We start from the raw sequence: 11,296 nt of genomic DNA, 5'->3' as shown, positions 1-11,296 counted from the left end.
CGTTCTTGATACTCTTACATGGGGTAATTTTCTAGGTACTCCTGCTTTAGAAGCTAGTTACATCATTGAGAGTCTAGTTGGAATACCACCTGTTAATGAAGCTAAAATTGAAATCTCTCTTGAGGATGTCATGAAAAAGTTGGAGGCCATAGAGAAAAATCTTCCAAGAGTTGAGACTAAATTGGGAATATTATTGATAATACTGATAAACTTGATAAATCCCTAGGAGGAATTAATGAAAGAATTGCTGTCTTAGAAACTTGTGCTATCCATGATAATCAAACCCATATGATTGGTGAACTTGAAGAAGCTATGGGAACCTTGGGTTCAACTTTTTCTTCTCTTAAGTTTAAGGAGAAAGCTTATGTGGGTAAGGAGCAAAAGTTCATGTATGTCCCTAAAATGCCAAAGCCAAAGAATCATTATGAGCTTAAAATTGATAAAACCCTTAGTACCACTATGGGAAATTTAGATAATGGAGCATCTAAGATACCTTTTGCGACAAGTTGTGTTTTTAAGGAAAATTATGATGTTGATGCTTCTTCTCTTGATGTTACTTGATTTACACTTTCTGCGCCTAGCTGAAAGGCGTTAAGGAAAAGCGCTTATGGGAGACAACCCATTATTTTATTTCTGCAATTTTTGTTTTATATTTGAGTCAAGGTGCTTGTTACTACTGTAGCAATACCTTTGTATCTTTATTTTCTTGCATTGTTGTGCCAAGTAAAGTCTTTGATAGAAAGTTGATACTAGATTTGGATTTCTGCGTAGAAACAGATTTTTAGCTGTCACGAATTTGAGCTTTTCTCTCTGTAGAAAAATCTAAAAAATCTGAAAAAATTCATGAGTAATCCTCAGATATGTACGCAACTTTCGTTCAACTGGAGCTTTTCCATCTGAGCATGTTAAGTGTCTGGAAAAAATTCGTCTTTACGGACTATTCTGTTTTTGACAGATTCTACCTTTTATTTCGCATTGCCTCTTTTACTGTGTTTGAGTGGATTTCTTTAATCCATTAAATTTTAGTAGCCTTGGGTAATGTCCAGAAGTGTTGGGAATAATTGTGTCCTTACTGAACATGTGAATTTTTGATTATGCACTAACCCTCTAATGAGATTGCTTTGAGTTTGGTGTGAAGGAAGTTTTCAAGGATCAAGAGAGGAGGATGATATAATATGATCAAGAAGAGTGAAAAGTCTAAGCTTGGGGATGCCCCCGTGGTTCATCCCTGCATATTTCAAGAAGACTCAAGCGTCTAAGCTTGGGGATGCCCAATGCATTCCCTTCTTCATCAAACTTATCAGGTCACCTCTAGTGAAACTATATTTTAATTCCGTCACATCTTATGTGCTTTACTTGGAGCGTCCGTGTGCTTTTATTCTCGTTTGTTATTTTAAGTTTCTTAATAAATCGGATCCTAACATGTTTGTGTGGGAGAGAGACACGCTCCGCTTTTTCATTTGAACACTTGTGTTTTTCGTTTTATTTTTCATGTTCATGGCGAAAGCTGAAAGCCGCAGCACTTATTGTTATTTGGTTGGAAATAGAAAATGCTTCATGTGGTAATTGGTATATTATCTTGAATAATTTGATACTTGACAATTGTTTTGAGCTCTCAAGTAGATCATGTTTAAGCCCTTGCATCATGTAGTTTAAACCTATTAGTGGAGAACTACCGTAGAGCTTGTTGAAATTTGGTTTGCATGATTGCTCTCTCTAAGGTCTAGATATTTTCTGGTAAAAGTGTTTGAGTAACAAGGAAGACAGTGTAGAGTCTTATAATGCTTGCAATATGTTCTTATGTAAGTTTTGCTGTACCGGTTTATACTTGTGTTTGCTTCAAACAACCTTGCTAGCCAAAGCCTTGTACTGAGAGGGAATGCTTCTCGTGCATCCAAAACCTTGAGCCAAAACCTATGCCATTTGTGTCCACCATAACTACCTACTATGTGGTATTTTTCTGCCATTCCAAGTAAATACTTCATGTGCTACCTTAAAACAATTCAAAACTTTATTACTCCTTATTTGTGTCAATGTTTCATAGCTCATGAGGAAGTATGTGGTGTTTCATCTTTCAATCTTGTTGGGCAGACTTTCACCAATGGACTAGTGGCATATACATCCGTTTATCCAATAATTTTGCAAAAAGAGCTGGCAACGGGGTGCCCAGCCCCAATTAATTAACTTTCATTAATAATTCTCTTCACATGTTTTGCCCTGATTTATCAGTAAGCAACTTAATTTTGCAATAGACACTCCTCCATGGTATGTGAAATGTTGGAAGGCACCCGAGGATTCGGTTAGCCATGGCTTGTGAAAGCAAAAGGTTGGGAGGAGTGTCATCTATAAATAAAACTAAAATACATGTGTAAACAAAAGAGAAGAGGGACGATCTACCTTGCTGGTAGAGATAACATCCTTCATGGGAGCCGCTCTATGAAAGTATGTTTGACAAGGGGGTTAGAGTGCCCACTACCATTCGTTGACAACAACAAACACCTCTCAAAACTTTATTTTTATGCTCTCTATCTGATTTCAAAACTTGAAAAGCTCTAGCACATGATTTAATCCCTGCTTCCCTCTGCGAAAGGCCTTTCTTTTACTTTATGTTGAGTCAGTTTATCTACTTCTTTCTATCTTAGAAGCAAACACTTGTGTCAACTGTGTGCATTGATTCTTACATGCTTGCTTATTGCACTTATTATATTACTTTGTGTTGACAATTATCCATGAGATATGCATGTTGAAAGTTGAAAGCAATTGCTGAAACTTAAATGTTCCTTTGTGTTGCTTCAAAACCTTTTATTAAGAATCTATTGCTTTATGAGTTAACTCTTATGCAAGACTTTTTGATGCTTGTCTTGAAAGTATTATTCATGAAAAGTTTTTGCTATATGATTCAGTTGTTTAGTCATTATCTTTTTGTTAGCAAACTATTGACCATTGCTTTGAGTCACTTCATTCATCTCATATGCTTTACAATAGTATTGATCAAGATTATGTTGGTAGCATGTCACTTCAGAAATTATTCTTTTTTATCGTTTACCTACTTGAGGGCGAGTAGGAACTAAGCTTGGGGATGCTTGATACGTCTCCAACGTATCTATAATTTCTTATGTTCCATGCTAGTTTTATGACAATACCTACATGTTTTATTCACACTTTATAATGTTTTTATGCATTTTCTGGGACTAACCTATTAACAAGATGCCACAGTGCCACTTCCTGTTTTCTGCTGTTTTTGATTTCAGAAAAGTTGTTTTACAAATATTCTCGGAATTGGACGAAACAAAAGCCCACGGCCCTATTTTCCACGGAGTGTTCCAGAAGACCGAAGAAGAGTCGAGGAAGGCCAGCAGGGGCCCTCCCCATATGGCGGCGCGGGGGGCCCCACTGCCGCGCCGAGAAGTGGGGAGGGAGCCCCCTGGCTCCCTCGACGCTGCCCCTTCGCCTATTTATTCCTTCGTCCCCGAAAACCCTAGTACCGAGAGCCAAAATACCAGAACAGTTCCAGAGACGCCGCCGTCAACCCTAACTCGGGGGGTTCAGAAGATCTCCTCCGGCACCCTACCGGAGAGGGGAATCATCACCGGAGGGCTCTACATCACCATGCCCGCCTCCGGACTGATGCGTGAGTAGTTCATCCTTGGACTACGGGTCCATAGCAGTAGCTAGATGGTTGTCTTCTCCTATTGTGCCATCATGTTTAGATCTTGTGAGCTGCCTATCATGATCAAGATAATCTATTTGTAATGCTACATGTTGTGTTTGTTGGGATCCGATGAATATGGAATACTATGTCAAGTTGATTATTGATCTATCATATATGTGTTGTTTATGATCTTGCATGCTCTCCGTTGCTAGTAGAGGCTCTGGCCAAGTTGATACTTGTAACTCCAAGAGGGAGTATTTATGCTAGATAGTGGGTTCATGGCTCCATTGAATCCGGGGGAGTGACAGCAACCCCTAAGGTTGTGGATGTGTTGTTGCCACTAGGGATAAAACATCAATGCTTTGTCTAAGGATATTTGTATTGTCTACATTACGCACAATACTCAATGCAATTGTCTGTTGCTTGCAACTTAATACTGGAAGGGGTGCGGATGCTAACCCGAAGGTGGACTTTTTAGGCATAGATGCATGCTGGATGGCGGTCTATGTTCTTTGTCGTAATGCCCTAAGTAAATCTCATAGTAGTCATCATGATATGTATGTGCATTGTTATGCCCTCTCTATTTGTCAATTGCCCAACTGTAATTTGTTTACCCAACATGTTATTTATCATTTTGGAGAGACACCACTAGTGAACTGTGGACCCCGGTCCATTCTTTTAGATCTGAAATACAACCTACTGCAATCATTGTTCTCTTTTGTTTTATGCAAGCAAACATCATTTTCCACACCATACGTTTAATCCTTTATTTTCAGCAAGCCGGTGAGATTGACAACCTCACTGTTAAGTTGGGGCAAAGTAGTTTGATTGTGTTGTGCAGGTTCCACGTTGGCACCGGAATCCCTGGTGTTGCGCCGCACTACACTCCTTCACCAACAACGTTCACGTGATCTTCATCTCCTACTGGTTCGATAACCTTGGTTTCTTACTGAGGGAAACTCGCTGCTGTACTCATCATACCTCCTCTTGGGGTTCCCAACGGATGTGTGCTTTACCGTCACAAACAAGGTGACCTGATTACACTGGTTACTTGAGGACTTTGGTGTTTCTGCTAGCGCACCGACTCCTCTTTTATCAGACAGTACTGGTGCCATCAGTATTGCGCGTGATCCGGTGAAGCACGAGCTCACCAAACACATTGGTGTTGATGCCTTCTATGTGTGTAATGTTGTGCGGATCAGATTATGGCTCTTCATTATGTGCCTTCCGAGCTACAGCTTGCTGACTTCTTCACGAAGGCTCAGACTAGAGCACAACATTGTTTCTTTCTCTCCAAACTCAGTGTTGTTGATCGACCATGAGTTTGAGGGGGGGGTGTTAGTGATGTATATACCCCTTTAATGTATATTTCTAGTGTATGTGGGCTTCCCTGCATATTGTATCATCTGTACATGTACTGGCCTTTGGCCCATAGTGAATACTAGTTGCTCATTCACAATGGTTACTATCAGGGGCATGCGGAATTTCTTTTTTGTTTAACTCCTGTAAAAGGAATGCGCCCTTTTGTTGGCTGATGTTATTGCTCTCTGCATAATGTGTGCAATGTTAGAGCAAATATTGATGAGTTGACTGAAAGTACTTCACACAGATTTGTAGTTAGTCCAAAAGAAAAAAAGGCAGGTTATTGCCATTCACTTCTGAGGTGATGCAAGTCTCAGACCAACTCGAAACTTGTAGACAGGTTTCGAAATCATCTATCTTGCTCGTCTTCGCCTAGAGATCGATGCACAGAACACAGTAAACAGAAATTGCAGAATGATGCAGCACTTCGTGTCAACATTTTCATATACAAACCAGTGGAGATTCTGGCAAGAAAGGTATCAGTATTTGAGCATGGCAAGATTCGTAAAACAAAGACACCCTACATATTTGAATCAGAAATATGCCTGACCATGGGTAGCCCGGCCCGAAATTCCCAGGCCTGGACCTAGAAAAGTCAGCCCGATGGTCAGCCCGGGCCGGGTCTAGGTAGCCCGAAAATGCAAAACAAGGAAGCGGCCCACCGGCCCGACGGGCTTTTGGGCTTTTTAGCCGAGCCTGGGCCTAGATTTGATGTGTCGGGTTTTTGTCGGCCCAGCCTGGCCCAACAGATGCCCAGGTATAGAAATAGGTTTATAAACTAGACAAATATACACCCGCTTTAAGTCTACAAAGTACTAGCAAAATCAGCAATGGTTAACCAACATGGTAACTTTTCCTTTAAAATTTTGAACAAAAACATATGGCTAGGATATCTCAGGATTCTCTGTCACATTTGTCAACCAGGCAACAAACATCTCGCACTGTCAACAAAAAAAAGAAAAGGAAACAAACATCTTGCAAACGATAAGGAATACCATCTCAGTTACACTTATAAATTCCCGATTGACCAGTAAACTGCAATGAACTTGTGATCAGCTCAGAAAGATAAAAAAACAGACTATTGATGGTCTTATACCCGGGTACAAAAATGGGTTGTGAATCACTACTGAAGTTTTTAAAAAAGATCACACTACTGCTCCTCCTTGATGGAGCCCTTGTCGCTGATGCATGGCTGATGTAGATACTCTTGTTCTCTTAGAACTTCCTGGTATCCATTTCACATGATATAGAACAAGGGTCAGGATAGAGATAATGGTCTGTATGGAAGATCAAGAGAAAGGGGACCCCAAGCTATAACTGCAACAGTAGTTAAGGTAACTCAACAATACATGCAAGTTCATTGGTAGTCCAGTGAAACAAATCACCGCAACCAAACAGGGGCAAGTGTTGCACGTACATAATACCACTATGATATATGATGTGTTGTCGGGTTAGATGCACACTTGATGTAAATTAGAAAAAAATGCATAAACTAGATCATGCCGGTCTGGAGTGCATAATCCACACTACTAGAATACATATGGGCAGCATGCTTCAGCATGCAAATAGCCACACGCAACGGTTCATTTTTTTCGATGAAGAAGAATAGGGTTCATAGCTGAAATAAATCAAAGTATGAGAAAATGAAGCAAGGACTCTCACCTGTTTAATCAGAGCAGGGGATTGAGGAAGAAGCTCCTAAAGTCATGATCATCACACAGTCAACCATGTGAACTTTCCTCACCAATTAAGGAAAGGAATAATCTCAGTACAATTCACCCAACACAGCAACAGATAACAAATGAGTGTTGCAGCAAATAAATCCATGCAGGGAAACACAATTATACAATGCTAAGGTGAAATTTGCCACTCAAGAGCATAATACAGCTCGAATATGTCATATCCAACAATATGTGCCAATTATGGTACAATGTAGGACACAACTGCACTGGTAGTGACTGCTGTTCCGTTACAAGAGTATCAATGGAGTGACTGAATCATCTTAAACAAAGGTTGCCAACGTTTCAATTGCTGCAGTACATATCAACATCAGTGGTCTCAATGATCTCAAACCTAGATGAACAAACTGTATCCATAACAAGAGAGAGTGACATTATAAACTCTCACAAGAATCACTCACTTACATACATAGTTTCCAAAGCTACATATATAGCACACAGCAATGCCAGAACAGGAAAGACACATCACAAACACAGTATGGCAATGAATGGAGATGTAGCTCTCTGGAGTCTAGCCCACTCAATTCAGTCGAATGCAACACTATCAGCCAATTAGCTTTATAGAGCATGACAGGTTTTGTGCCGAAGCTTGAACATTATCAGCAACAGTGATTTACAGCCAGAAGACCATTCTATTCACAGCATCAACTCATGAGGCCCTAGAAAACCCTAAAGAATGACAAACTAGAGAGGTAGCCATACTATCATTAAAACTCAGTTGATGTGATGGTGCTTGTTCCACAGTTATGGGGGAGAAAAGAATGATTGTTTGGCCAAATCTTTCCCTTTAATTCAGTCTTACTAGTAGGTGCATATATGTTACCCATTAAGTTCATAACACTTCATTCTCTTACCCTTGGTATGATAGATGCATTTACCAGAGGCCAGAACCTATTCAAAGGGTGGTATAAGTACCTTACGGAACAAGCACAAGTAAATTTTCGACTGACTACCATTCATGGCTCTTCGTGTGCAGTAGAAAAAGTGTGGCCTCGAAGAAACCTTTTAATTCTGCTGTTGAGTACTTACACATAACTTACTAAAACCGATTCAAAATTCTTGAGAAGATCGTTCTGCAAATGCCAAATTAAACAAACAGGCAAGCACTAGTACCACAAAACTGCGAAGCAAGCAGATCAGACGAGACAACTACTCAACTGCAGGTCTTCTTCTAAACCATAGAACAGGCATATTGGCCGCTAGCAATAATGATACCATAGGATAGGAGTACCTGCTCCGGCTACATAGCTTCTAATTTAATCGAGTACATGATATAGTGAAGACATTTAGAACTGGTACTATGAAAATTCCTCTCTCTGCTCTTCCTTGATGGGTACCTTGTCACACACCATCCAAAACCTTTCACATACCCTTGTTCTTCACGTTGCATTTCTATTTCACAGAAATAGGAAGGGTCAAGAAATGAGATAATTAAGCATCAGAATGTCAATTTATGCATCAAAATATCAAATGGACCAATAAGAAAAATGGCTAGTACTGCCTCCGTTCCCTATTAATTGACTCTGATTTAGTACAAAGTTCTATGAAATCAGAGTCAATTAATAGGGAACAGAGGGAGTACAAGATAGTGCGCCAGTTCTTTTAAGCTACAACACTAAATATTAAATACCTTTATATTCCATAGATGGACATACTTCCATTATTTTTAAAATGGCGTAAGGGACAGATCTATATCTAATACCATTCCACAACTGTGCAATGGATGGTGCAGAGCGCAGGAATATGTAACCTCAACAAGTGCAGTACACATATCATCTGAAGGCCAAAAGGCAAACCTTGTAGGATCATTCTCGAGAGTAGGGAATGAGGGAGGCCAGATCATCATCAATGGCTGGAAATTAAGCGGCAAACAATCACCACCTGTCCTCTCATGCATTTTCCGCAGTGCCCTGCATTTGATATCCAGATAGAGTGTGCATTCACCCATTTGCAACAACACAAATTCAGCATTGTCTCCCACCAGGCATATCTTCAGATGAGCACTGTGTTTGTGCTCAAACGTGTGATCTAACATCCTTAGACAAATGGTATCCACCACCATCCAGTTGCCCCCCTTGTGGAGCCAGATGTGAACTTGTAGCTCCTTGACATTGATGAGATATACACCAGTAGCATCATCGGCCCAGGAGGACAACCCAATGTCTGAGGACCCATGGTCCACTCCTTGTGGGAGCTGAATCCTGGAGAAACCTGAGTTCATCAAATCCAAGACAATAATGTCTCTGGGGTCAGCCAGCACATAGATTTTATTGTCGACCAACACAGCTTTCAGTTCCCACCGTGGACGGCCAGTGAGCTTCGTCATGACCGAGGCATGCTTGCACCAGGCACCATCTTGTAGATTATATACGTGCACCCTGAAATCAGTTGTCACCCTTTCATACGTCGTGAACACATAAAAGTGGGACAAGCCACCGTCGCCATCTTCTCTGGAGAGGACTTTATTATCAATGGCCTAGGGACTATCGACCTGGTTTGATGGGAGTGGGATGAAGCCCATGCCTCGTTCAGGGCACAGCGGACTGTGCATTCTGATATAAAAGTGGTGGTCTTCGTGGTTGTACACTGTGGTGGATATGCTGCCGTTCTGGCAGTTCTTGATCCGTATTAGGCTGTGGCCGTAGGCGCTGAAGTTGTACCCAGCCACACGACGTACAACGGCGGCCAGTTCCGGGGTCTCAAGCAACATCGGGACGAAGGCCGGAGGGCCCAACGCGTCGCTGGGGTTGTGGTAGAACCCGAGGAGCTGGGGCGGGTGGAGCTTTCGGAAACGGCGCAGGAAGGCAGGGTCGGAGGCATGGTGGTACCAGCGCCTGCATACTAGAGCGGCAAGAACAAGGGTGGTGGGGAAGCCGACGCGGACTAGGATCTCGATGAGGAGGTTGTCGTCATCAAGCACCTCGGAGGCGGGGGCGGACGGCATTGCGGAATGCCGCAGTCTCCTGCCATCCACACACGTCATGCCAGGAACGGGATCGACCCTGAAAAAGAAGCAGCCACGAACAAATGCAATCAGTTGGCTGAAGAAATCTTCAGACATCATGGTTGCATACCATCTAACAAAACAAACTACTCCACTATCAGAACAGTCACCCTAAACCCTCAATATACACAGATTGAGGAGAGGAATTGGATGGGCTTACCCTCGGGGAATCTCACCAGGATCCATCATCTATCTCCCCCAGCCGCAACACCCTCTCTCCACTATCGCTGCAAGCCAGCGAGTAAATTTAGGTAGGGTTTAATTGCGAGGGGGGATCTAAGCTATGGTGTTGCTGAAGAAAAGCAATGAAATTATTAGGAGATCAGGAAGGAGAACGGGGTCACCTCCAATCGTGGGTGGCTGGCGGGTCGAGGTAGCCGTCGGCACGGCTCCTCCGTTATCTCTGTTGGGTCGCCGGAGTCTGCGGAGATGGAATTCGAGAGGGGCGGGGTGATCGATCAATGCCTCGTCTTCGTTCAGCCAGCGAGCCCATCCAAGTCGAGCCCAATATATCAAACAAGACCCATGCAAGTCTGGCCCAACGCCAGAATCGCATGCGTCCCATGCAAGTCCGGCCTAACGCTAGAACTATGGCACATTCAAGCATACCACATTCATTCAGCAACATTTATCTCTCTCTTTTTTTTGAATCCAGCAAGCTTTACCAGATTATTAGGCACCTCAGTGCATGTTTTTTTACCACATAATACCACTTTTTTTTTAGGGAATGAGCAGAATCATAGTGCGGACAAAAGTAAGGTATACTTTGCTCCAAAAAAAAGAAGAGTAAGGTATAACCCCTTCCTCGTCCAACTAGTCGGCGCCCACGATCTCATTGGAGCTATCAAAATTTGTAGCACCTGCACCATTGGAATTACTTCCTCCATCCTATAAAACTTGTCTATTATACATTCAAAGTTAAGATAAATTTTATGATACAGAGGGAGTATCATGTCGGAGTTTGAGCTACTTTAGAGGATAACATCCAACCGAAAGTACATCGTGAACATAATCAATCCTCAGCGCAAAAGCTTAATTCCTTTTAGAGAGGTGGAAACTTGTACTTGCAGAAATAGTTGTGTGTACATTGCATATACCTGCATTTCGCTACGCGTTACACTAATCAGGCCATATGTATAGCTCGATCCATTGTTACACGCTTCAAGGTAGGAGTAATACATGTCAATGGCCGCCCGGTTAGTAATCCGTTTGTGTAAGAGTAAAGTATGTTTTAAACCTTGAACTGGTAGAGGGGGTCGAAATCAAACACCATACCCATCTATGAAATCAGCATCCTCAATTTTTAACCCGGTCATAATTTACCTATAGATCATTTACCAAACAAGGATTGCTGACATGAGACATATCTCTCTCAATGACAATTGCTGACCACATGTCATATCTATCATCTTCCTCCACTCCCCTTTTCTTCTCCCCTGCTCTATATTTCGTGCGTGTGTGAGCTCCTCGTCGCAGCGGCGAGCAGTCTCCGCTGACCCTTTCTTGGGAGCCACAAGTGTCGAGTCCACCGAGCAGCCA

At 42.1% G+C, this 11,296-nt stretch overlaps 1 protein-coding gene across 1 annotated transcript; it reads right to left on the bottom strand.

Moving 5' to 3' along the window:
• Nucleotides 1–6,164: 6,164 nt before the first annotated feature.
• LOC127310654 (uncharacterized) lies at nt 6,165–9,697 on the bottom strand. Its single transcript, XM_051341306.1, has 3 exons — nt 9,339–9,697; nt 8,456–9,131; nt 6,165–6,239 (listed from the first exon to the last, which is right to left on the bottom strand). The coding sequence occupies exons 1-3, from the start codon at nt 9,695–9,697 to the stop codon at nt 6,165–6,167; spliced, it is 1,110 nt and encodes a 369-aa protein (XP_051197266.1).
• Nucleotides 9,698–11,296: the final 1,599 nt, after the last annotated feature.

Source organism: Lolium perenne, chromosome 6 (genome assembly GCF_019359855.2).
Source record: "Lolium perenne isolate Kyuss_39 chromosome 6, Kyuss_2.0, whole genome shotgun sequence".
NCBI lineage: Eukaryota > Viridiplantae > Streptophyta > Magnoliopsida > Poales > Poaceae > Lolium > Lolium perenne.
This window is presented reverse-complemented; position numbering and strand designations above follow the sequence as displayed.

What these genes read in the sequence shown, in the direction of transcription:
- LOC127310654 (XM_051341306.1), bottom strand. Translation starts at nt 9,697, where the DNA reads ATGCCGTCCGCCCCCGCCTCCGAGGTGCTTGATGACGACAACCTCCTC. An exon ending in GGCAGCATATCCACCACAGT is followed by an intron (nt 9,132 to 9,338) that starts GTACAACCACGA and finishes AACTGATTTCAG; the next exon opens with GGTGCACGTATATAATCTAC. An exon ending in CATTGCACAGTTGTGGAATG is followed by an intron (nt 6,240 to 8,455) that starts GTATTAGATATA and finishes AATGGATACCAG; the next exon opens with GAAGTTCTAAGAGAACAAGA.